General features: G+C 55.3%; 8 protein-coding genes across 8 annotated transcripts; 2 read left to right on the top strand and 6 right to left on the bottom strand.

The window, feature by feature from the left end:
* Positions 1–1,356: 1,356 nt before the first annotated feature.
* On the bottom strand, positions 1,357–2,285 carry B0H18DRAFT_1050029 (ubiquinol-cytochrome C reductase hinge domain-containing protein). Its single transcript, XM_048030914.1, has 6 exons — positions 2,177–2,285; positions 2,046–2,147; positions 1,857–1,987; positions 1,638–1,656; positions 1,503–1,580; positions 1,357–1,446 (listed from the first exon to the last, which is right to left on the bottom strand). The coding sequence occupies exons 1-5, from the start codon at positions 2,213–2,215 to the stop codon at positions 1,542–1,544; spliced, it is 330 nt and encodes a 109-aa protein (XP_047885899.1). The 5' UTR covers positions 2,216–2,285; the 3' UTR covers positions 1,357–1,446; positions 1,503–1,541.
* A 94-nt stretch (positions 2,286–2,379) lies between these two features.
* B0H18DRAFT_941705 (uncharacterized protein) lies at positions 2,380–4,287 on the bottom strand (the record flags this gene model as incomplete). The annotated part of the gene is made up of 4 exons (XM_048041879.1): positions 2,380–3,356; positions 3,426–3,645; positions 3,702–4,150; positions 4,210–4,287. 4 exons carry the CDS (start codon positions 4,285–4,287, stop codon positions 2,532–2,534), a joined length of 1,572 nt encoding a protein of 523 aa, XP_047885898.1. The 3' UTR covers positions 2,380–2,531.
* Positions 4,288–5,737: 1,450 nt separating this feature from the next.
* B0H18DRAFT_1050018 (uncharacterized protein) lies at positions 5,738–6,189 on the bottom strand (the record flags this gene model as incomplete). The annotated part of the gene is made up of 1 exon (XM_048030913.1): positions 5,738–6,189. A coding segment is annotated over one exon (360 nt), but the record flags the coding sequence as incomplete, so codon positions are not given.
* A 991-nt stretch (positions 6,190–7,180) lies between these two features.
* Positions 7,181–9,787, top strand: B0H18DRAFT_960509 (uncharacterized protein; the record flags this gene model as incomplete). Its single annotated transcript, XM_048042960.1, has 3 exons — positions 7,181–7,785; positions 7,813–8,369; positions 8,670–9,787. 3 exons carry the CDS (start codon positions 7,181–7,183, stop codon positions 9,785–9,787), a joined length of 2,280 nt encoding a protein of 759 aa, XP_047885896.1.
* Positions 9,788–11,114: 1,327 nt separating this feature from the next.
* B0H18DRAFT_1126451 (uncharacterized protein) lies at positions 11,115–12,146 on the bottom strand (the record flags this gene model as incomplete). The annotated part of the gene is made up of 3 exons (XM_048035153.1): positions 11,115–11,450; positions 11,513–11,824; positions 11,901–12,146. 3 exons carry the CDS (start codon positions 12,144–12,146, stop codon positions 11,115–11,117), a joined length of 894 nt encoding a protein of 297 aa, XP_047885895.1.
* A 3,857-nt stretch (positions 12,147–16,003) lies between these two features.
* Positions 16,004–17,919, top strand: B0H18DRAFT_888632 (uncharacterized protein; the record flags this gene model as incomplete). The annotated part of the gene is made up of 9 exons (XM_048041233.1): positions 16,004–16,137; positions 16,205–16,267; positions 16,334–16,529; positions 16,591–16,673; positions 16,733–16,842; positions 16,891–17,087; positions 17,139–17,369; positions 17,420–17,540; positions 17,618–17,919. Coding segments are annotated over 9 exons (1,437 nt in total), but the record flags the coding sequence as incomplete, so codon positions are not given.
* A 162-nt stretch (positions 17,920–18,081) lies between these two features.
* On the bottom strand, positions 18,082–20,262 carry B0H18DRAFT_888666 (cytochrome P450; the record flags this gene model as incomplete). The annotated part of the gene is made up of 12 exons (XM_048041236.1): positions 18,082–18,169; positions 18,221–18,496; positions 18,554–18,635; positions 18,689–18,711; positions 18,761–18,927; positions 18,983–18,996; positions 19,048–19,165; positions 19,215–19,330; positions 19,386–19,534; positions 19,586–19,817; positions 19,915–20,028; positions 20,079–20,262. 12 exons carry the CDS (start codon positions 20,260–20,262, stop codon positions 18,082–18,084), a joined length of 1,563 nt encoding a protein of 520 aa, XP_047885893.1.
* A 586-nt stretch (positions 20,263–20,848) lies between these two features.
* Positions 20,849–25,056, bottom strand: B0H18DRAFT_1049991 (RNB-domain-containing protein). Its single transcript, XM_048030912.1, has 18 exons — positions 24,881–25,056; positions 24,665–24,831; positions 24,329–24,489; positions 24,215–24,270; positions 23,994–24,152; positions 23,818–23,939; positions 23,678–23,767; positions 23,468–23,618; positions 23,254–23,416; positions 22,774–23,195; positions 22,650–22,718; positions 22,384–22,562; positions 22,210–22,316; positions 21,877–22,146; positions 21,703–21,826; positions 21,482–21,650; positions 21,164–21,419; positions 20,849–21,093 (listed from the first exon to the last, which is right to left on the bottom strand). Exons 1-18 carry the CDS (start codon positions 24,975–24,977, stop codon positions 20,880–20,882), a joined length of 2,976 nt encoding a protein of 991 aa, XP_047885892.1. The 5' UTR covers positions 24,978–25,056; the 3' UTR covers positions 20,849–20,879.
* Between the last annotated feature and the right edge of the window lie 2 nt (positions 25,057–25,058).

The raw sequence follows: 25,058 nt of genomic DNA, 5'->3' as shown, positions 1-25,058 counted from the left end.
AAGAACGCGGCCAGCTCTGCCTGGCCTTCCCATGAGTACCCTCCCAGTCGTCCGTGCCGCCGGATCCTCCTCGTGATCCGGCCCTTGCCGGTTCGCGTCAACGGCGACTCAGCGCGTCTCGTCTTCGAATGTGAAATGAGGTCGTGCAATGGGGTCGTGCACTGACAACTGTTGTCAGGAATCAGAGGTTTGGGCACCGTGCTGCATCTCTTAGCCCTGGAAACATACACACAAGGTGTTTCGACGCACCTCTCCAACACTTCTCTCCTATGCTGCGGGCAAAAAAGTGCTAAAGTACGCCCATTCGAAGCAGGCCGATCGACGCAAGCTGCAGGCAAGTTTTCGGTAGCTCGTCCAGGCAGAATCCAGACAGAGCGAGGACGTCGTGGTTGGGGACAAGGGGGAAGCTCTGCCGCTCTGGTGCACGTCATCTTATATACCCGCCACCGCATTCGACGCTTGACAGATTCGGAAGTATCGTAGAATCAATCGAACACCCCCGGGAGCTTCATTCACCCGCCGGCCTGCCCCAGAGGAAACATCGCTCGCACACCGAGACCACGGCCTCCAGCCACGGTGTCGGCGTGATCGCCGTTCCATCGGAAATGCGTGAACGGAGGAACCGCAACTTGGACGAATGTGGAAGGCAGCTTGCCTCGTTGGGAAGGTGCGGTCTATCAAACTCACGGATGTTGTCTCGCTCAGACATCACCAGACGCCATTGGATGCATTGACGGCTCTCGGTTGGAATGTTGCCGGGCTACGCGCCTCTCTCAAAGTAGAGTGGCCAGTGAACGCCGCTGTGTGACAAACTTAGCACTTACCATTTCATACATACGAAGGCGGCTCGGCCGGTCCCGAAGGTACCGCTATTGTCCCCCACGCACGCGGAGGAGTAGGCTCCGTACTTGCTTCATACCGTCAAAGATTAATGGACAAGCGCAGAGATATAAACAAAACCCGCAGAAGGGAAAGTCTCGCTCTTTGGCAAGTCGTCGCAGCAGTAGAAGACCGTCCTCTCCCCTACTCAAAGAGGGAATCTTTAGGGCCTGCCTAGGGGAGACTACTGCAGCAGGAGTCCAGACCAAGAAGACAAACGGGGCCGCTTCTAGGGAACCTTCACAGTACCATGTCGAGGTACAGAACAGGCACAGACGGGTCTGCGGAAGATGATTCCGTGGCTCTGGTAATCGTACACCACATGTATCGGGAGGCACCAGCACCGAAGGTCGGCTTTCGAAGCATACAGATAGGCACACTCGCCCGGACACGACACCACGACACTCACACGATCTGCACCTCACCGCGACCTTCGGCGAGCATGCTTAAGTGTACACCCGACGACTTGAAGACGCAGAGTTGATGAAGACCAATTATAATTTTCGGAGCGGCGTAGTCGCGTCAGTCCGTCCAGACGTATCGTCCTACTACACTGCATGCCATAATCTGACAAAAATGCAACGTCAGACGCAGCGCAGATGATGGAGGGAGTAAGGGCGCACCTAGCTCTAAGATTACGTCGGTACGTGGAGGTGCAACCTCTACTTGAGCTTCGCGAACAGCTTGGGTGCGACGCAGCCCTGGAAAAAAGACGAGTCAGCTTACGCACATGCAAGGATTGGGTCGTAGGAACGTACGTCGACGCAGTGCATCATGCTTGAACGGACCAGATCAGCCCGGAACACGATGACATATGACGGAAGGAGACTCACTGGTCTGTTTGAACGAAAGACAGGCGTTCGTGACAGGTCAGCGGGTAGCCCAAACAAAATGACAAGATACGCACAGCTGCACGCAAGAAACCCGCAGCGCTCAGCACACGCACAGCATCTCAAGAAAGAAAAAAAGCGACGCACAATTCCTCAATGCAGTCCTCGTGCTTGTGGCCGTTGCCGGAGCTGACCCTCTCCTCGCAGTGCCGGAAGTGCTCCGTCGCCGACTTGCACTTCGCCGACTCCTCGCACTCTTCGCGGAGCGCAGGCAGGATCTACCACCCCCCAGCCCGCTCAGCCACAGCGCCCCACCCAGAAAAATAACCAACGCACGTCCTCCGGCTCCTCTTCCTCTTCCTCCGCAGCCTCAGCCTCACCCCCCTCTTCCGCACTCTCCGGCTCGTCAGGCGTCACCTCCTCCTTATGCTCCTCCACCTCCGGGGCGGCGCGTCCGCGTGCGCGACGGGCAGGAATGACGAGAAAAACGACGACAGGCTGCTCATGGCAAGATAGCAACGCAGGTTGCGTGAACGAAATGAGGACGGCCGGTGACGAGGGGGACGGAAAGAGTCGCGTTGGGTGAGCGGCAATGCCCGAGCCCCGGCCGCACGTTGCCGGACCCGGGTGCGTACTTGGGAGCCAATCAGAGGCAGGCGTTTACGACTATGGAGGGTGCGCGAGTTGGTGTGCGCATAAGTTATTTGGGATTCGGAGGATGCTCGAAAAATTGTCGCTACATGTAGAGGGGACCTACTCTCTGCATGTACACGAGACGAACATCGGTACGATGATATATATTCATCTTGACTTACAAGAGGATCAGCCAAGTTCCAACACAGTAACCATCCCCTGCGACGACGCCAACGCCACCACGCCCAACTCCTCCACATAGTCCATCGCGGTCCAATTCCCCGCACTCCCGCTCGCCGCCCGGCGCACATACACCGTCCGCGCCCTCACACCGCTTCCCCTCCCCGCACCGGCATCCTCGCCCCCATCCCCATCCCCGCCTTCCACATCGAGCATGGGCCCCGCGAACATCGCGCCTGCAAGCACCTCTGGCTGCTGTGCAGTCAGCCCCGCACCCGCCACCTCCGACTGGTGCACGTCCAGCGCGGTGAGGTCGGCGCTCCGCGCCCCGCGCGGCATTATCCACACGGCGGTGCCGTTCGGCCCGAGGACGATGTCCGTGCAGCGCAGGATGCCGCGCACGGACGGCGAGGAGAGGCCCGAGTAGACGGGCGGAAAGATGTAGGGAGCCGGCGGATGGTGAATGTCCTCGCCGGAGCTTGCAGATGTGGAGGGGTCTTCGTTAGTGTCCGTGGTCGGGTCCGCTGTGTACGCGGGGTTGGGCTCGAGCACGAAGAGGTCGAGCATGTGCGTGTCGGACATCCAAGGGTCGTCACTCTCCGCGCGCAGGAGGATGGAGAGCGGCTTGATAGAACCGTCTACATCTTGCCGGCGCGTTTGCACGTTCACGCTGACTCCGTCGATCCAGCCGAAGGAGTAACGAGCGAGCGGACGATAACTCGGGCACGGCTCATGGGGAGGTCGCAGGACAGGCTCCGGGAACAGCTCGATGGACCGCGCGCGCACCACCAGGATGCTCTTGTGTGCGAACACGACTTGAAGACACCGGTTGTACTGCCCGCCGAATACACGTGAGCGAATGCGCCGCATTGAGACAGGACGGCACCCCTCACTCTCACTTACCTGGAAGTTCAGGTCGACAGGTTCGTCGGCACCTTGGAGGTGTGCTATTTCACCCGTTCTCCAATTTGTGATAACTGTCTGAGATGATTCGTCACCGTACGCCAATAGGTCGCCCTGCAGTGCAATAGGTCTCATGGCAGCGTCGATCACACCCAGGGACTGCAAGGCATCACTGCCTTTCGTGTCCTTCGCAAGTGACAGTAACTCGATGCGCTGCCGCCTGTCGCGAGAGGATCAGCACAAACGTCTATTTTACACGCGAGTGAATATACGCACTCCCCGTGAGTAGAAGTCGCGATGACCGCGTCCGACTCCGCATCTGAATTCACCACCAGCCCGGTGATGATCGTACTCTTGGGTGACCACTTCGCAATCATCCGCACGCCAGCGCCTCCAAAGGATGTCTCCCAGCAAGTGATAACCGACCAGATGCCCTTGGACAGCGTCGCAAGCCGTCGTCCGTCGTGCCCAGGCAAGAACCGCACGTCCGAGACCCCCGTCCCGAAGCTCGCATGGAAGTCGCCCGCCTCCCTCAGCGGCACCTCTGGCGACGACCAAAACGCACCAATCCGTATCGCGCGTCGGACTGCGTGTTCGAGCTGCGCCGTGTCCATGCTGGCGAGCTGGCGGCGAGGGAAGGGATGCCCGGCGGAGAGCACCTGGGCGATGTACGCGTTGCGCCAGACGACGCGTGTGCGCGAGATGAGCTGCATGCGCCTGCACGTCTGCCGGGGCGGTGTCACTCGGCCATAGACCTTGGGATGGGAGGGTGCACACGACACACCTGCCTCATCGCGAGGATAGAGCGCACGGACAGAAAGCTGAAGAGGTGAATGAGAGTATCATCGTCGACATCGGACATGCGCATCGCCCAACGTCTTTGGCGAGCAAATGGATAAATCTATCTAGCACTTCGAATCTTGCTGTGGTACGTCGTGTCTGCGTCGACTCTGCGAGGATACAAGTAGTGCAAGGAGCACGCCGTGATGTGATTGTCGATCCCCTCAAGCTGTGGCGCCGCACAGTGTAACGGACACGGCAATACCCGCTCCCTTCTCACGCCTCCTCGCCGTATAAATTCCCGCCAGCGCGCATTTTGCTCTTCATATCCTTCCACGATCATAAACGCCCATGATGAGACTTTCAGCAGCGAAATGAGCACGACCGTCTTCGGACGCGTCGGCGTTGACATCGCTCGTTCGGCACTTTACCTTGTTACATTGAAAGGGACGAGCTTCGTGGATCTGAGGGCGTTCTTTGACGTGGAGGATTGGGCAGTGGTGTAGTTTTTGTATTTTGTACGGTCTTCAATGGACATGTGAGAACTACTTTTCATATGTGCAGGGGTCTCATTTGGAATACGAGCAGGGATGCTGGAGCTCGTCGATGATCAGGCCCTAATCAATGGATGGTATCTTGTGTCGAGTTTGGCATCGTTGTGCGTGATCAAGCTCAAGGCCGACGAATGTCCACGAGTTGTCCGCGAGCATCCTCCTCATTTATGACTGTCAAACGGTCATCATAGCACGCCGCAGTGCTGGCCGTTGATTCCATCATATTGCGGACGGTTAGCTTAAAGTTACAGACTTCGCGACTCGACAAACCACTTTGACTCACGCATACTGAGTACCACTGAGCAGCGGGACGAATACATGTTTTGGGCAAAGATGAAGCTTTCTGCGGGCCTGTGCAACAAGGTCGAAGTATTATCAGTACTAATTTGTGTGCACGACTTGAGCTTGAACGCGTGGTGTGTTACACACTATGAATAACGTATTGCATCCACCAGGGAGACTATGGCGTACCGTTTGATGCAAAAATGAATCACCCCTACATGAATCGGAAACACCCCCTACATATGTTCGCCACCCACTGCATACACTTCCGCAACACAGCTACATACATTCCCGCTACCCACACAGTACTACAATATATTTCGGTACGGACCCCACTACATGTTCTGCAACTGACTACCCTACATATATCGCGCCGTCATTACGTAATCATCCATTCTCAGTAAGTCCTTTCTATGGACTCAGTTACATAGCTTTCTTCCCCCCATCGAGCGAATGGGCAGAACCGCCGCTCGGCTTGTACAACGCTCATTGCTAGCATCAACCCGCTAGGCCCGCTCGATGTTGAGTGTCGCGAGCCCGCGCTGAGTCGATGGTCGGTGCTCCGGGCGCTAGCGCACAGCGCGCTGCTCTCGACCGCCACGACCATTGCCACTCCCGCAACTCTGCCACCACGACCACCCAGCCTCTCATCAAGGTGCTCGCACTGTCCCAACAGGCAAGCGAGCTGAAGTCAGCGACAATCCTGAACTGCCGCCAGCTTAGTTAGGAGCACCTGACAACCCCTCTGCGCGCGGTACAAGACCGGTGCATCCTTCCTCTCCCGGGCCTCAAAAGCCACCCGGGGACCTCCACTCGACCCTCTCACCTCCTCTCTCGTATCTGGCGACGTCTCTTCAGCTCCCGCGGCTCTGGCGACACGCAACAAGGCCGCGCGGCTCCGGACGTGCACGACCCGTGTGCAAGCCCAGCGCCGAGCAACAACACTGCTCAGACCACCGAGAACGCCGCGAGAGAGATGCAGAAGGAGGAAGGGGAGAAAGGCAGGAAGAGATAAGAGGGGGAAGGGCGCGGGACGAGCAGAAAAGACGAGCATGAAGGCTCGGATACCGCAGGTACGCCCTCGATCCCGCCTCGCCGTCCCCGCTCCCAGTGCCCACGCCAGTAGGCGTATCGACGCACGAGGCATCCGTCGTGCATCCTACTGGCCACGAACACGGCACGCCCGACTTTCGGGACGACCTCTGTGTCGTACCCACCACGTTGCACGGCAACATGGGGGACGCACAGAGCTGCGCGTCCGACGTGCCCGTGTCATCGACACTGCCCGCGCCAGCAGGCGTACCAACGAGCAAGAAGCCGTGGTGCGCTCTGCTGGCCAAGAAGACAGCGTCTTCGACTTCCGGGACGACCTCAGCGCCGTACCCGGCGTTCCCCAGGGCAACACGTCGGACGCGCATCGCTGCACGTCTGACGCGCCCCGTTCTCCTACGAACCACCACACAGACGGTACGTCGAGCACACCACCCGATGTACCCGCTGTCGACGAGAATGACGCAACGCCCGATGTACTAGCAAATGTACCCGGCATGCTCGTCGGCATCTCATGCGCGACCGATGGCCCCGAGGTACACTCTGCAAAGGTGCACCCGGTACGCACGTCACCGGCTCCAGTGCCCGAGTCGGGAAGTAGCACGACGGACAACAAGGTCGTCGCGCACTTCTCTGACGTTCAAGTCGGCGCACTGGACCTGAGCAGTAGCACGACCACCGTGTCTGCTGCCCCCACTTCGCGAGGCGGCGTGTCTGGAGAGCCTTCGAGCTCTACCACACCGCCTCTTCCTATACTTCTACCACAGCACGCTGCGGATACGTCGAGCCCTCTGCTTGATGCATCCACCGCTGCTCTTTCTCTGAACACGCGCAATGTACGGCCACCCGTGCTCGCCGCCATCCAACACGCCCCTACTCGGCGTAGCGACGCACCCGGAGAACATGCTAGTTCTACCGGGTCGTCCTATTGATCCTCTACACCACGTCCGAGTCGTGTTGCGCATATGTCGAGCCCGCCGCTCGACGTACACACAGCCGACTTCCAGGGTGCGCGCGACGCATCCATGAGCGTACTCGCCACGACCTATCATTCCCGTGTCAATGGACACGAGTCTGCCCCCGGCACCGATGTATGGTACTACGAGCACCGAGCTCGCTGCACCCGGTATTGGCGACCTTACTGGGGTAGCGAATCCTCATAACGGCCTGGCTAATGACCCGGGTGCCGCCACGACGCACGACGTGTTCGGCGTGCTACCCAGCACGACCGACGCATCTGGCTTCATCGCAAAGACACGATTGTCGTCTACGCCGAGCCCGTCGCTCTGCGTGCACGACAAGACCGACATTCGCAACCATGACCAGGTCGCCGTCGACGTACCCAGACGCACGTCAGCGACGTCTCCTTCGTCAAGGTGCGAGTCCATCATCGATACTATGCCCTGCGACGCAGCCGGAGTGCAATCAAGCACGCTCGGCGCGTCCACATCTACCTTCAAGGCATACTCGTCGAGTACGGCGAGTTCATCACTCACCATGCACAGCAAGCCCACCACCTGCGATGACGTCGCCATCGACGCGCCCAGAAGTACGTCGATCGACGCATCCACATCGATGTATACCAACATCAGCGACGACGCCGCGATCGACACGCTCAAAAGCTCGTCGATCAGCTTGTCGACACTGCGGCCCACATCAGCGTCGACCTCCACCTCAACGGGATGCAAGGCTCCGTAGTCGACATTGGCCATGTCGTCCAGCATCAAGGATCCGTCCGACGGCCTGGCTAACGAGCCCAGCGCTGTCGCGACGCTCGACGTGTTCGGCGTGCAGCTCAGCATGACCGACGTGTCGTACGCCTTTCATGCGACATCCATCCATCATATAGGAATTACGTCGACTCGGAGCTCGAGGCTTGATGTATTATCTGTCGATGAGTCTTCGAATGCACGGTCCGCACGCTTGTTCGTGCCTACTGATATCCGTCAAGCTTATGCCTTGATGCGCACGCATTCGGTACCCATCCCAGTAGATGGTACAGCGAACAATGAGTTCGTTGCACCTGCTGCTGGCGATTCAGTCAGGGTACTGAATCTTCGCGATGAGTTGGTCAACGAGCCCACCGTCACGAAGTACGACGTGTCCGGAGTGCAAACGAGCACGACCGGCGCGTCTTCTTCATATACTACAACACCTGCTCTTCGTACAGAGAGCACGCCGAGCTCGAGGCTTGACGTGTTCACTGTTGACGAGCCTAGCAACGCGCGCAACGCACGCTCTAACGTGCTCGCCGCGTATCTCAAACCCCATGTACTGGGTACGTCGAGCAACAGCTCGCTCGATGTACACTGTATTGATCAAATTCCTTCTGCAACGATGGAGGAGGGGGAAGGGATTGCCCGCGGTTTTCGGTCCGAGACCAAGGACTCAAGACAAGCCGAAATACCTGCAATACAAGGAGTTCCGACCGACGTGCAGAGAAGCACGTTGATCGCTATACCGATGTCTGGCATGTCTGGGCTGTATCCTACGCCCAGCGATGCTGTCGACGCGTGATCAAGCACGGTCGACGCGTCTACCCCCACTTCCACGGTCAAGACATGTTCGTCGAGTACAGCAAGCTCAACGATCACCGCACATGGCGAGCACAACACTCTCGATGATGTCGCCATCGATGTACCTCTGAGCACGTCGATCGACTCATCCGCATTGTCGATCACACCTACTCCGACAAGGGGCAAGACCAGCCCGGTCAAGGCTCCGTCAAGCGACGCAGTCAGCGTGCGATTGAGCACGACTGGCTCGTCCTCCTCTATCAAGATGCTGTCATCGAGCAGAGCGAGCCCTTCGCTCGCTGCATATGGCGAGACCGACACCGGTGACAACGCCGTGATCAACGCGCCCAAAAGCTTGTCGATCAGCTCATCGACATCGCGGCCTGCACCAGCGTCGACTGCCTCTACGTCAACGGGATGCAAGGCTCCGGATTTGACACTGGCCATGTCGTCCAGCCTCAAGAACTCGGCCATGATGGACGAGAGCTCGACGAAGGACAGTACATCCAACTTAAAGGATGTACTGACTCCGTCAGCATCGCCATCAACGAGTACTGTGACTCGCCCGCAAGATGAGCTGTCTCACTCAAGCTCGTACGAGCGGTACAGGCCTCCCGCACTACGTGATCAGGCCCCAGTCCGTGCACACCAGGAGTCAAGCTCGCAGGCGCAGGAACCTTCGGCCGACGAGCAAGGCCAAAACCGGCCTGCGCGCTGCACGTACGAGGAGCTGAGCTCGAACGTGCGCCCTACATCCTCCATCAAGACGTTGTCGCCGAGCATAGCGAGCTCGTCGACACCACTGCACACGTCAGCTTCGACAATCCGTGGGCACGACGGCGTGAAGAAACACAGTACACCCACTCTGTTGGATGTACTGCCATCTTCACGGTTGCCAGTCTTGTCGAAGACTAGGAAGCCGGGCATGTCGTCCGACACAGGGACGAGCAAGTCCGTCAGCTTCGATCGCGGAAACCCACGCGGACGCAAGTCCAACCTTGGCGCATTTGTGTCGAGTCCCTACACGTTGGGTACCCGCTGCACGTACGAAGAACTGATCTGGCATGCGTGCATGACCTCGACCACCAAGACCACCAAGCAGGTCATCGAGCAATCAATGAGGCCCAGTACATCCGAGTCGCCAGATGTACTGACCTCATCGTATGTACTCGATGGCTGAGCTGGAATCAAAGTGCCTGCCAGTGGGGCTCATCGCCTGTTACTCGTCAGCTGGCAAGCGGGCGAGTACGAGTACGAGTACGGCACAGATAGAGTCACCTCACCTGTCTCTGAGGTGGTGGCTACCTCACCTCGCATGTACATAGACCAGGTATTACGCCACAAGAGGCACGATACATCTACGATGGGCGTACCATCCTCGTCGCGCTTGACAGCAAGGCTGACCTCAACAAAATGCTCACATCCTCCACCGGAACGCGAGTAACCTTCCATGCGACCAGACAGTCATCGCACACACAAGGAGTCGACCTCGCATGGGCATGACAAGGCTGGCACCTTCACCGATAATCTGTCCACTGAGCACCACGCTCTCGAGCAGCTGCTTCACCTTCTCCATTGAGATCCTCACATAGAACGGTTTGAACGTTCAACGGAATGGTATTCATCCCCTTCATATACATAGAACACCTGTCCGTTGACTGTGAAACACCACTGATCACCCGGCATGATCCCCCTGTTTGTTAGGGCTCGGCGGTTTGAGTCCTGGACACAAGGGGCGGGCTACCCGGCGAGACTAACTATGGTGGTCGCTCGGCGACCGGGGCAGATGAGTTGATGAATCGTGAGGTCGTTAAGGGGGCGTAGAACCCGTAGAGGTCGTACGAGGACTGTTGAGTCCTCGTTAAGGTCGTTCACGCGGCTGTTGAGCTCGCGCTGGCAGTCGGCAACGAGCCGGACTGTAAGGGAGTCGGCGACGAGCCTATCCCAGGTGCAGTGACGAGCTAACACCTTTGAGACGAGAGCACGACGAGCACTCTTGTTGATGGCCAATCCCGCAGTCATACAGCGTGAATAGTTCGCGCGCGGACGATATGGTTGGGAGTAAAAGGCTGCTTTCCATTTTGGTAAAGCGCGCGCCTTCGGCGAGACGCACGCCTAAGTGTACAAGATAGGAACAGAATAAGTAAATACTGTATGCGTCGTAAGTATCTAGGCTCGGGCAGTGAATACATGCGGGTCACGGTTAAGTATTGTACGTAGCACGGAAGAGATTTATATACGCCATCTTAATCCTGTCTGTAGTGTCCGTAACACTGTTCACAATGTCCTCTTCGCTATACAGTATCTGGAGCAGCTTGATCATCTGAAATCCGGAGTGCACCGTAGGTCGACGTCTCCGTACACTGCCGCGAAGCGGCAGGTCTCATGGATGTATTGGAAGAGACATCGTACAGCCTTGAGACGGGTGAGAAGGGTCGCGATGGAGGTTGTGACAGGTCTGAGGTCGGACGCGAGGCACACACATTGTTCATTGTATGTTGGGCAGATTAGCAGGTAGTGGTAAGTACAGTTAGAAAGACGTGCCAGTCGTGCGTCGTGTGCCGCGACAACGCTGGACTCGTTAGCCAGGCGGTCAACGGTGTCAGTGGCTCCGTAGAGTTGCCAACACCGGGTGCAGCGAGCTCGGTGCTCGTTGTACCACACATCGGTGTGGGCAGCAGACTCGGAGAAGTCGAGATGGGAATGGGCAGGATAGCGCCGAGCACGGGCAGACGCACATCACGCATGCCCTGAGGGAAAGCGACAGGGGATACATCAGCGATGAGCTCGATGTATCCACCGCGTGCGGTGGTATCGAAATACAATGAGACGGCCCGGCAGAACTAGGGGCCTCTCCGGGCGTGTCGTCAGCAGACACACTTGTAGTGCTGCTGCACAGGCCCACCACTCCATCTTTGACGTCAGGGAGGCACACAACGAACTCGTTGTTCGTCATGCTGCCTTCCGACGCGGGCGTTGCGGCCATGATGTGCGTACGGGGTCCACCATCGTGGAGTGTACTGTGTACACCGGTGCCGCCGCTCGCGCATGAGGAGTCGGCAAGCGCGCTGGGTACATTTGCGAATACACCGGGCGCATCGTCGTTCTCGCTGACAGCGTGTACATCAAGTGGTAGGCTCGATGTACCCATTGTGCAGCAGATCGTAGATGGATGGGGCACGTCAGACGTGCAGCAATGTACGTCCGACATGCTATCCTGCGGAACGTCGGGTACGACCATGAGGTCGGTCCCGGAAGATGGACATGCCATCTTCGTGGCCAGCAGAGCGTACAACGGGCTTCGTGCTCGTTTGTACACCTGCTGGCGCGGGCAGTGTCGATGACACGGGCACGTCGGACGCGCAGCTCTGTGCATCCGCCGTGTTGCCGTGCAACGTGGTGGGTACGACACAGAGGTCATCCCGAAAGTCGGGCGTGCCGTGTTCGTGGCCAGCAGGACGCACGACGGACGCCTCGTGCGTCAATATGCCTGCCGGCGTGGGCACTGAGAGCGGGGACGGCGAGGCGGGAACGGGCATCGAGGGCGTACCTGCGGTATACGAGCCTTCGTGCTCGTCTTTTCTGCTCGTCCCGCGCCCTTCCCCCTCTTATCTCTTCCTGCCTTTCTCCCCTTCCTCCTTCTGCATCTCTCTCGCGGCGTTCTCGGTGGTCTGAGCAGTGTTGTTGCTCGGCGCCGAGCTTGCACACGGGTCGTGCGAGTCCGGGGCCGCGCGGCCTTGTTGCGTGTCGCCAGAGCCGCGGGGAGCCGAATAGACATCGCCAGATACGAGAGAGGAGGTGAGAGGGTCGATTGGAGGTCTCCCGGGTGGCTTTTGAGGCCCGGGAGAGGAAGGATGCACCGGTCTTGTACCATGCACAGAGGGGTTGTCAGGCACTCCTAACTGAGCTGGCGGTAGTTCAGCTTCAGCTCGCCTGTCTGTTGGGACAGTGCGAGCGCCTTGATGAGAGGTCGGGCGGTCGTGGCTGCCCGGGAGGTGGTGAGAGACGAAAAGGTGGTGGCGGTCGAGAGTAGCGCGCTGGGCACTAGCGCCCGGAGCGCCCACCGTCGCTGACTCAGTGCGGGCTCGCGACGCTCAACATCGAGCGGGTCGAGCGGGTTGATGCTAGCAACGCGTCGTACAAGGCGAGCAGCGGTTCTGCCCATTCGCTCGACGGGGCGAAGAAAGCCATTGCCTTATTCGAGCCCATAGAAAGACTAAGAAAGGACTTACTTATTGAGAATGGATTACGTAATGACAGTGCGATACATGTAGGGGTAGTCGGTTGCAGAACATGTAGTGGGGTCGGCGCCGAAATATATGTAGTGTGGGCAATGAGAGTGTATGTAGTGGTATTGCGAAAGTGTATGTAGTGGGTGCCGAACATATGTAGGGGTGTTTCCGATTCATGTAGGGGGGATTCATTTTTGCATCAAACGGTACGCCATAGGAGACGTGCACATAGTCTGTTCCCGGCCCAGGCATTCGAACTGTGTCCGTAGCCTAGTGGTCTGTCGGACTTCACTTTGCTGGCCTACATGAAACATCCCGAAGTTTTCACGTTCGTTATTGCATCAGACGACGAACCTGCGGCATGCTCATGATACTACACGTCGTGCTGCAGGCTGCGAACTTGGCGGACACTGCATTTTCTTTTTGAGGATTGCCACAGGTGGTGCGTTCATTCTCAACTCAAAGATCGCACGACTATCCAGATACCCCAATATCTTTCTCGGGAAGTGTATGGCTATTCATTCCATCCTGAGAATGAGAGGGACCTCGGTAGGTCGCGGTTGGCTAGTTAGTTTGGCGGTATAACCTGGTCGGGCCGTAGCGAGTGCTCTGCGTCGGGTTGGTCAGGACTCGAGCTCAAGCCACGGTCAAAAATATGCGCACGTACCACTGATATGTATAGCGGACTCTGTGGGGAACCCCGCAACGGTGTACCGGCGGTAGTTTAGCGCCAATAGCGAGCATCAGGTAGTTGCCTATGATTAAGCTCGTGTGCTGAGCCTTTGTCATGCACACCGTGACGCACATGCATTCGTCGCTACCAGACACGTACTAGAGACTAACCGCCTCATGGTTCCAGACGTCAGGGACGTTTTCATGACGCGCTGGGACCCGGATTGCACCGCTGCTCAGTGTCCCAGCGATGTGTCGTCGAACTGCTTCCGTCGATGTTCCGAGTGATGACTGCATGAATACGAGACGTCAGGGGGACGTTGGGGCGTCCTTGACCTTGCATGACCTGCGTCATTCGTGTCACGGCTGTATTGTCAATGGTCTAGCTGACCGGCACTAGCATTCCCGAAACGTGTACATTGCGTGCCTGGAGCGTAGTCGATTGACCGCTGCAAATATCATGTCAGCGTCGGTGTACGACCACCGGGACAAATGACTCCGCCATGGACATGCCAACATGGCAACCTTTCTTTACGTTCCCTCCGAACGCGGGCAACGAGGGCAACTCACCCTGACGATCATCGGCTTGTAATTCCGGATATTCGCAGGCGCGGCGGACATTTGAGAAAAGTCGAGCCAATGGCAAGATGTGTATGCAATGCTGGAGCGTGTAGAAGAGTGCAGGTTGTCACCCTGTGCTGATGTGACAGCCGGCCGCCTTGAGGGGCTCATTTCGCTCGGATCAGGAACAGGTTCCTATATATCCCTTCAGCGCTGGACACCAGTAAATTAACGTCGAGACCCATGACAACTTTCACGCCAGAGGTTCTATCAATGCAGCCGCGACCTGGGGGTGATGCCATTCAGACATGCTATATGGGTCAACCATTACCATGGGCGAAATACCTACCAGTCACTCAGCACTCCTTCCGGGCCAATGTGCAAATTTTGAGCTGGGGAGACGGATCATCGGGCGGCCAGGGAGTCTTTTGACAGCACTTGCCACTGTGTCCAAGCCGGGTGGTGCTCATCATGGCTGTGGAGTCTGTCTGGTTTCTCGTGCTGCCCGCCGAATTCGAAGACGCTCGCTTGTTATATTGGCCATGAGACCACAAATCGGACTATGAGAATGATGGACGGTCCCGGCCGCAGCAGGGACAGAAAGGCGAACGACTTGGCAATAAGCCCGAGCGGTGTGACGCAGAGTTCGATTATGCGCGTTTGCGTAAGAAGCATCCGGCAAGCGAATAACACGGCTATTCCTTGTCCTTTTCTCAAGGTCCAGCATCCAGCACGCCTTTCTAAGTTAGGGACGTACTGGTGCTGTGCTGAGGCTGCCTGACTTTCTTATTGCGTGTTGGAGAATGGACGGACTCTCGTAGAGTACCAGTAGGATACCTAAGGACCTTTAGTGTACGATCGCTCCGGCGCTTCCTTACGTAAGCGCTAACGCGCGCGTTTTTCACTCGCATTCGCTCCGTACACCTCAGTACTCGAACATACAGCGTCGAGACTGAGGTGAGTAGTATCCCGATATCTTACGTCGCTCTTTACTCATGTATTGTAGTCACTTCGTGTCTCTTACAGGTTCGTCAATAATATTAGTACTCGAACATACAGCGTCGAGACTGAGTCACTTCGTGTCTCTTACAGTTCGCGGCTGCCCCCACTCCTTTTAAAAAATTGCGCACATCGATTGCATGCCTTCGGAACGTCTGGTGGCAACAACCTGAAGATGCGTGGAGTACTGTTCGACTCAATTTGGCACTATATGCCGATGTTCTGATGCGCTTTCTGTGGGCGCTCCGTCAATGAAGACCCGAACCCGAGCTAACGATGAATTGAAAGACTCCCCACAAATCGTGTACGATGTAGCCTTCGGACTCCAGAACTGCAGTCACTGTCTAATCTTTCTGTCAATAACTTCTCGCGGAAAAACATATCAGTCCTGCGAAGATCGATGGTACCCGCACCTAAACAAGCAAACGGTCGGACCTGACGTGGTGCTCCCGTCTCATCCACTTTGGGTCACTTGCGTGAAACACCGACATGGACTGGCATTGAATGTCTTCGGTAACGCTGATCCGTTATAAGTCATCAACACGTACTGATGAGTCCGTATGCATACGGGAAAAACCTCGTTGTGAGGACATTTTGATGGTGATATACTCGCACTCAGTCACTGGGATGACGGTCGAACTTGGTCTGCGACTGGCGAGTGACTGGCAATTCTGTCCTGACGGCAAGGTCCGAGGGAGACACTTCCATATTAGGCAAGTGAGTTGTTGTGCGGTGGCGCGTAACCAAGCTGTCGGGTGCTAGTTGAAGTTCGCCCAACTCAGACCTATCGTTTGCGTGAGTGGATCATCATGATACTCCAGTTGAAAGATACTCACACGCGGGTAAACCTTGACAACTCCTAGCTGGGCCATGGATGGTAAGTCAATCGCGACAAAGTGATCTGCGGAGTAGCATAGGTCTGAACCAGTGGCCTGCCAGAAACGGCTCCTGGCATGGCATGGGTGCCGCCTCTCTACGACTGTTCCAAAGACCCAGCTCTGATTTGGGACTGCACTGTACCGCAAGATGACACAGTATCCTACAACTTCGCTCGAAGCGCCAAGTGGTATGTAACCTCCTGTACATGCAGACCCGGGCCTGGAACAGCGAAGATGACAATTCCATGGTTGCAGGTGTCCTGACGGGTCTGCCGTACTTGCCCAGTGCGAAGATCGCACTTTTTTCATGCCAGATATGTAAGCCAGAACAAGACATCGACACCCCATCAAGTCTGCACAGCTGACTCAGACACTCTATCGAAGACCAGCAAAATACTGCGCATCTTTCGAAGCGTCCGCACCATATTCTGCGACACATGCTCGTGTGTTCAAACAACAAGGTCCTATACTGGACTTTGCGTGGTATCCTTCTGCCACTCGTGGCAATCCAGCTGCCTTTTGTTTTCTTGCCTCTGTACGTGAGTGTCCCGTGAAGCTTCTGGACGCCAATGACGGTAGAGTGAGTTCATCGTACATCCGATGCGATAGCGTCATTCCCATGCGATTTTCGACATGTCTAGCTACGCGCATCCTATCGAATTGTCGACCATAGAGAGCGCCAAATTGCACCTCATAGCATAGCGTTTAATGCAACTGGTGATAAGTGAATATCGGACTTGATCCTCCCCGTTGGAGATGCTTACTAAAAGCTTTTGATTTCAGATTTTACTGTGGATTCGAGGACGCGATCGAAGTTTTTGATGTCCAACGGCCCGGAGAAGGAACACGTCTGCATGTTACGCCCTCGAAGAAAAGCAAAGATGGGCTGAAGGGTACGTCACCGCGCTTGTGAGTGAGTTCCTGACCTGATGACCTCCAAGGCATAATATCCGCTTTAGCATTTTCTGCCGACGTCGATTCGGGTGTCTATGCCGCAGGATCACTGAGTCCATCTGCCCCTTCCACGTCCAATATAGCGTTATTTTCGGAAGCTACGGGAGAAGTACCCATGATGTTTGTAGGAGCGGAGAATCTCTCCCACGGGGCACCGTCCGGCATCCGGGCAGGCGTAATGCAGGTGATTGTCACCGATCCATCCCGATTGGATACAGCTCAATCTGCTTTCAAGTTAATGTTCAATCCTGCCAGACCATATCTGCTCTATGCTTCCTTCAGACGCCATGAAGCCATCTATGCATGGGATCTGCGAAGTGACGTCAGCAATCCTGTCCACGTCTATACTCGACGAACCGTCGACGCATCTTCGTCTATGGCTGCAGCCACAAATTCGGTGTCAACCAATCAAAAGCTCAAGTTTGACCTAGATGTCACTGGTAAAGTACTAGGTGTAGGCGATCAGGTAGGTGCGCACCCGACCCACGCCGCCAGCTCTCACGTTCAGCACTGTAGCTTGGAAACATTACCCTGTTCGGTACCACCTCAGATGAAAGCGCAGCGGCTTCGTTTTCCGTGGAGTCAGAAGCACGCATCGCGCGGCCAATCCCGATACTCAAGTACGCAGCACATGAGGGTGCGTACTCACCTTCTCATTGAATAGGCTTCTTTCGTCCGGTGCTATTTATCTTGACCGTCTGCTCGGATCTATAGACGCGATAGGCTCGGTCAGCTTCCATCCACTCCGCCCTGTCCTTCTTTCCGTTTCAGGTTCTCGACACTTCGATGGAAGCCCACCCGCTACTCATACATCCTTATCGTCAAGCTCGGACTCGGACTCAGACGATCAAGACTACCGAACTACTGAAGGATACAACCCTACCAATCAAAAGACGAAGGTGGTAAGAATATGTCGCAAGGGACCGCAGCCGAGCACGCATGATTCATCCGCGAAGCTGTGGAACTTCGACTCGCGTGTCGACACGAGCAGAAGCACTATAGACCCCGCATCGTGATCATGCACACAACGTAGATCACCATAGTTGTAAGTGTAAGATAACATCATTGGCAGTGCTACACGCTAAAGAGGCACGCTGACGACCCTGATCAGAACCACACTATACGGATCGTCGGAGCCAATGAGCGCAAGAATGAGAAGGCGTGGCACCATGTCATATTTAATCCAATTGGAACGCTGCCGCGCGGATTAAGTCCTCGACGGCCTTAGAACGTGACTTAAAGCCGCACTTGAACGGCAGCGGGTATCTGCGCGATCCATGTTGAGCGACATACCTGCGATAGTATTGTGAAACTCACGTAACGAGACCTGTGGTATACTCTTCGGATGGTTCAATGGGAGTGCCTCTGTCGTCCAGAGGTTTATGGATCTCCATGGTCGACAGTACTGACGCGACCGAGATCCACAACGAGGCACAAGCGAGATATCGTCCTGGACATATCCGTCTACCGAACCCAAAGGCCGGGAGCTCCGCATCCTTCATCTTGTCGTTCAACTGGCCATCTGGAGTGAGGAACCTTTCGGGAATAAACTCTTCCGGGCTCGGGAAGCGTTTTTCATCGTGCAACATCGCCCTGCAAGAGAAACCCTACCATTGGTGATTATACACACGATGATCAAGTGTAGCTCACCACCCGTTACCGACCACGATGGCGCCTGCGGGCAGTCGATAGCCATGGAACTCGTCCTCCGAAGTAAGACGATGAGGGACAGCTAGTACGACGCATAAACGAAGACATCCGACCGGCTCGAGAGCATTCACATACCCAAAGGTGTCACTGGACGCCATCTACAATGCACATGAGTAAGGCTGCCACAAGATCATCAAGTGCTCTTACCTCAACACTTCCTGCACAACGGCGGAAATATATGGCAAGGAGCGCTGATCGGAGAATTCAGGAAGGCGATCGTTGCCTATGACACGATCTAACTCTGCTTGAGCCTTGCGTTGAATATCGGGGTATAGAATCATCGCAAGGAAGAACGATCCTAGGGCGGAAACAGTCTGCAGAAGTTGTCAATTGAACGAATACGACCGTGTTCCTGGAGAAGCAACCAACCGTGTCGGAACCGCCTATTTGAAATCAGGTCATTGTCCTCTTAAGCCGATGAGAAAGTCTCATACCGGTGTAGGCAGCTGCTGCGACTCCACTGTATAGCTTCTCTAGATCTGTGCTATCATCGCTTTCGTCGAGGGTGCTCAGTAAAGAAGCAATCATGGATGGTGTGGCCATGCCGTCAGCCTGGCAAAGATAGGTGAGACGAATCCAAGTCTCATGGTGATATGCTTACTATGGCTCTCTTGACAGCTTTGAAGGGCACCTCGACCATGGCTGTCGTTGATTTCTTCCACTCGATAGCCTTTCGCCTGAACTCCGCTCCAGGAAACCAGGTAGGGACATATCTCACTATGGGGGCCAATGCCTAAATAGTATTCGCATTTCGCATGATAGAATGGCTTACGTATTGGAATCGAGTCCACGAGAAACGAACCGGCGTTCCCTGCCATTGCTATAGCATGGAGAGCACGTTCCGCAGTCGCCACAAAGGGGTCGTCTTTTGGTTGGACTTCTAGTCCATAAGCGACACCGATGATCAAAGAACCCGCCATGCTGAAGGGAGCATTAGGCAGGAAGCGCTGGAACTTCGCTGAAAATGCTTACTGGCGGAGATGGCCCATGAAGTCATCAGGCGTGTCAAGCAAACGATTCAGAAGGACTCTGGCCCCCTTCAAGGCTCTGGGCCTATGTTGCAATGCCGCCGCAGGATGAAAGTGTTGATGGAAGACTCTCCGTCGCTCTCTCCATCGGTCTCCATAACCCATGAAGACGAAGTGCCAATCACACCCCACCCTGGATTGCAAGCCGTCAAGGTCGCGTACACAAAGTGAATGGACTTGCGCATCGACACTTACAGGTCATTCAACATGGTCATCGTCGGTCTGAAGATACATGTCAACAATGGTTATTACGACAGAAACGAACGGGATCACGATACCTGTCTGAGTACAATGATGACCGCCTCTCAAACAGTTCGTAGGCGGCATCGATCGAGTTGACGACAACGACGGGAGTCCCAGCAAGGTTGAGATAGATGATATCCGAGTCTACGCCAATATGAGAGTGATTGTTTCAGAAAGCCCCCGAATCAACGCACCGTATTCGCGCGACCAATTCTGATAGGCAAGCCATTCTCGACTCTTCGGGACATCATAAATGTTGCCCAGGAGCGGGACTCCCTTTGGTCCTGGCGGAAGTGGACGCTTTCTACGGGTGGCGAGGGCCGCCGCCACAAAGGCAACGATGAGCAGAAGCAGAGGCAGTGGAGAAACTACCGCCATCAGAGACGAGGTGTACTGGTCTTGACGCAACTGCTGGGATGCTCTTAAGTACTTCCGGTAGCCCGTTCATTGGCGGAGAAGCATTCCGCTCCAGACCAGACTTACGCGTGTAGGGTACATACCCGTCCCGGACAACACTTACGGAAATAAACATCGCACCGATATGACGCTGCAATGCGGCTGCATGGTTATAGGTAGTGAGTCCCGAACACTAGGTGGGAGAACCTTCCACACACGAGTTGTTAGGTAAAACTATCTGGGAGGTCCCGTGAGATTAACGCATAGACGTTCCCGTCTGTATTGGCGATGGCAACACGCAATGCAGAAGACGCGCTGAGGGTTTGAGGCCCACGTTGAGGCTTCTTGATCCCCGACCGTTGTCTATTCATACTTACGAGAAGAGCGATCCGAGTGGCAGGGCTGATCATAAGATAAGGTGCAAGAAGTTCAGAACGACCGGCGCCGTGTTTCTCGCATTTTGAGGTGCCGTATACGAGACACGTCACTGGCTCTTTGCATATGTGTCCGCCGGCAATTACCCTTCAGTACTCAGTCTTGGCGCCGGGCGTAACTCGAACGAATATCGGATGTGACAAGTCGTATGGATAATTAGAAATTTACAACGTACTAGAATCGACCGGACTTTTCAGCGTCATCTTCACCCGACCACGTTGCGTATTCTTGTCCTTCTCGACCTCTATCTCGACCACCACCTTGTCGAACACTGCAATGGTAGTGTTGTCCACGGGAGAAGAAGGAACGGTGATCGTGTATGAATCAGGATCGAACTGAGTCTCCCGCTTGAACGTCACGAGCCCCTCGAGGCCCAATCTGCGAGACAAGATACAATGCTTGAGCTTAATGTATTCTGCGGAGTTAAACTGAACTGAAGTGGACCCACGTTGACACATAGACCGCCAGCCCGTTTCTAAAGGTGCGGATTACGAAAGCCTCCTCCGTGGTTGATTTGCCCTTTCCGCGGGACTTAAGGGCCAGTCCAACGTAAAACTCGACGCTGGCACGGCCTGCCATCTGAGCCATCCTATGACGTCGATTCACGACGTCGAGAACTCGTTCAACGTGTCCTTTGGAATGCAAAGTCGCATGCAATGACGAGTATCCGATTGCAGCAGAAAGCTGCCGGTGTACGAGCACATCTACAGACGGCGGACGTTCTGGTCAGCAATGACCCATGTCATCACGGGATTCTGCGGCTCACCGGCGTACCGCCTGATGGGGCTTGTGAAGTGCGTGTATATGGGACTCGCTAACCCGTAGTGCCCGAAAGTATCACGGGAAACGCTTCCCGAACAGAAGTACTCGGCTGACAGCATGCAACGCGTTGCCATGATTCGCACCAATGTATTGAAAGCGGGTTCGCTGGGGTCCTGACAAGCACACTTCTGAGTGCCGCTTCTTGGAAACATGGTCTCAACTCACTGTGCATCTGTCAAGTGAATCTGCAAGGGCACCAGAACTGGACACATCAAGAGTCAGGCCCTTGCGCTTCTGCAGGATGTCTTGCAACTTTTCGAAATTGGAACGTGGTGGAGGCAGGTGTCGTCTGCACAAAATGATCAACGAGGTGCAGAATTAGGATGGGAAAGCACGGACCGTAACACGGCAGTCTGTGGGAAAGCTTCTTCTATCCTGCGTGCTACGCTGATGTTCGCGAGCAGCATGAATTCTTCGACCAGACTGTTGGTCTCTCGCAACTCTTTTTGCTCTACGTCTATGGGATCCGAAGATTCAGAGCTATCGAGCTGGATCTTGACTTCTGGCGAGGCGAGATTCAGTGCACCAGCCTCCATTCTTTTTGCTTTCAACTTCTGTGCGAGGGAATTGAGCAGCCTGATGCTCTTTGTCAAGTCATCAGCGAGCGTCCTGTGAGGCACGTGTATTAGACTTCAGAACTGCTACTTCCCGTTCCGAGGATTGGTAACGTACGGATCATCTTTGCGAATCTGGGCCTCCTCATACGTAAATGCAGACTTCGAGGCAATCACGGACTTGGCGAAGCGGACATTGATAATGTCGGCATCCGGCGTGAGCTCCTGTATCAACGAAAGCAGTATCCATGAGGGTGCTGTGGCGGCGGCTATGTATGTAGATGCCGCTCACCCAAATCACGGAGAACGCCAGGCGCTCTACATGTGGTCGCAGAGAGCACAGATTCGTTCCTAGAAGCGCAGGCAACATGTCTATCCGCTTGTCGACCAAGTACACCGTGGTCCCGCGCGCAGCAGCCTCATTGTCCATCGGGTTGTCCGGATGAACGAAGTGGGACACGTCGGCGATATCTAGGAGTTTTGCGAATGGCAGATGATGTGGCGCCCGAAATACGAGGTCAAACTAAGAGAAGGCGCGATGCAAGGCTTAGAACTTACGGACACCAGCTTCGATGTTCCCGGTGGGAAGTAGACGTGCGTGAAGCGCATCGTCAATGTCCTGGCAGCCTGAAAAAAAACTTGGTCAAGCACAATTCTTGTATCTATCGTAAACGGAACGCACCAGGCGGGTCAATGCTGCAGACGATGAGGTCCCTCAAATCCTCTCTATCCCTCCACACCGGGCTGTCAGCGGTCTTCGGCGGCACAACCCAATGTTCGCCTTCCGGCGGCAAACAGTCAAGAATAGCCTTCCCGAAGGGCCTGTATGGGATGTCGAACTCCAGTAACAAACTTTCTTGCTCGGCTTCTTTGCTCTCAACCTTACCCAACGCACGCACGAAGTGGCCCTCCGGGTAGCGGGATGTGCTATCCCAGCGATCTATGGTGACGAGAATCTTCTGGCCGAGCAAGGTTGGCGCCTGGCGTGTACGTAGTCGTATACGGGGGAGCAGTCGGGAAACGGGCGTCGCGAATACCGTCTGCTGAGATAGTGACGTTGCATTGGAGGAAGTCAAGGAGCTGCTGTCGATATGGCAGACATAGCTGAAATACAAGTGAATTCTGATGCTCCCTCCCATATCACTGTCGCAAGGGGACTTACGATCTCCAGTTGCGTTTGATAATACCGACAACGCGTCCCGTTGGCTGTCGAGCAGACACTTCTTTTCTGGCTTGCTCCGTCTGCAGAACCTTACGCTCGGCGATAGACTCTTCATCCTCGCTCTCTTCTTCGGATTCATCCGCATCGTCGTTCCTTAATGTTGCTAGCACCCCATTGTGAGCTGGACCGAAGGGTACGGCAGGAGGCGGCTTACTCTCTTGTTCGACGACCTCATCCGCAGGCGCCTTCCATTCCTTTTCGTCGAAGATCTCGACTGCCACGACGTCACCTTGCACGGCCCTATTCATATTCTCCCGGCCAATCAGAAGGATCGGTTTGTCGAAACCGGTCACCGGTACACTGCCCTAACATAATTGGACGAGCATTGTTAGATGTCCATTTGCAATCACAACGTCGGTCGCACCTCGAGATAATTATATTGATTGGCGTTGAAGTGTCCTTGATGCAGCTCTCCTGATTTGACTCCTGCTAACATAGTTGACATCGACAAGTACTGCGTGGCGATTTCAGTACGCCCCACTTCTCGAAACGATCAGCACCTACATCGGGATAGAGGGCTTGTCTAGCAGCTACTGCTCTTGTCGGCTCCACTCCGTCCGAGCCGGGTGCAGACAGAAGATCGAGGAGTTCGCTGCATTCCTTCAGCGCTTCCACATACTTACGCACTGTACGCGGGGTGAGTCTTCAAAACCGGAACCAGAGTAATATCAAAGACGAACCTGAGATGCATGCGATTCCTTCTTTCTCTGCTTTCTGACGATTGGCGACGTCATCCGAAAGCAAGACAACGCTTGGCAACGGCCTCGCGGGCTGCCCTCGGATAGGAGGCCGAGCAAGGCCAAGATGAGTATTGTACCATGCAGTTGCCATGCGAATCCCTGAGGACATAAGCATGAGATACTCCGAGTCGGACGCCGCTGGACAAACAAGCGAAACATACCCCGGTCATTCCTATCGTTAGGCGATTCACCTTCCTCGCGAATAACGGCAGTCTCGCTAGACAATAGCGGTGTTACTGCTGACCACCCATGTATCAGGTTCTATTGGGGCTCACGATCGATATTCGTTGTAGAAAACCCATATGCGCTTGTCTTCAGCTCGGATGAGCGCTTTCAGGCGATTGTAGAGCGGAAGTGAACGATGCCGTACTTCTTCCATGACCGTTTGCAGTAGTATGATCGGGGGGTTGAAAAGAGTCGATTCCATCAAATCCATCTGCAAAGCATGCGTAAGATATCGTCCAAGTTCATGTTATCATGAAGAAGAATGGACATGTTTATCCAATCTGTCACTTCCGTAAGTTCCGCTGCACCTCTTCTGAGCATCGGACGATAGAGCACAAGCAAACAAAAGCTCTCTCTAACAGGGAGAAAACAGGAAATCTTCTGACCTGAGCGAGAAACACGTTCGTGTCCGGTAAGACGAAATGGCCATTCCGGAACTGTGCATGGTCAAATGACCCAGTAGATGGTAGGTTGAAGTCCCTCAAATCATGGCAGACGCTGCAGCCATCGATACCGCAGCCCACGTCGTCCCGCAGATACCGTTCGCGAAGGACTATTTATGACTTTCAGAGATAATTTTGTGGTCGGACCAATCGCCAAACCTTTGATCACCTTCCCGCGTGCGGTCTTCTTGAAAAACTTGCGTTGCGTGACGACTGCCTCCGTCCTGGGACGCTTCCGGATGGTAATCTCTACCATGCTGAGTCACCTACGTATTTGTAGCACCTCGAGCGCAACGTATTCGAGGCTGCCTGGGACCCAGTGAGGGTTAGTTGGAAG

The sequence above is a fragment of the Fomitopsis serialis genome (assembly GCF_022376445.1).
Source record: "Fomitopsis serialis strain Sig1Antser10 chromosome Unknown B0H18scaffold_198, whole genome shotgun sequence".
In the NCBI taxonomy this organism is placed as follows: Eukaryota; Fungi; Basidiomycota; class Agaricomycetes; order Polyporales; family Fomitopsidaceae; genus Fomitopsis; species Fomitopsis serialis.
Note: the sequence above shows the minus strand (reverse complement) of the source record. Positions and strands in the feature narration are given on the sequence as shown.

What these genes read in the sequence shown, in the direction of transcription:
- B0H18DRAFT_1049991 (XM_048030912.1), bottom strand. Translation starts at nt 24,977, where the DNA reads ATGGTAGAGATTACCATCCGGAAGCGTCCCAGGACGGAGGCAGTCGTC. An exon ending in GAACATCGAAGCTGGTGTCC is followed by an intron (nt 22,563 to 22,649) that starts GTAAGTTCTAAG and finishes CAAAACTCCTAG; the next exon opens with ATATCGCCGACGTGTCCCAC. An exon ending in TGGCGTTCTCCGTGATTTGG is followed by an intron (nt 22,317 to 22,383) that starts GTGAGCGGCATC and finishes TCGTTGATACAG; the next exon opens with GAGCTCACGCCGGATGCCGA.
- B0H18DRAFT_1050029 (XM_048030914.1), bottom strand. Translation starts at nt 2,215, where the DNA reads ATGAGCAGCCTGTCGTCGTTTTTCTCGTCATTCCTGCCC. An exon ending in TTTTCTCGTCATTCCTGCCC is followed by an intron (nt 2,148 to 2,176) that starts GTCGCGCACGCG and finishes GCCGCCCCGGAG; the next exon opens with GTGGAGGAGCATAAGGAGGA. An exon ending in AGGAAGAGGAGCCGGAGGAC is followed by an intron (nt 1,988 to 2,045) that starts GTGCGTTGGTTA and finishes GGGGGGTGGTAG; the next exon opens with ATCCTGCCTGCGCTCCGCGA.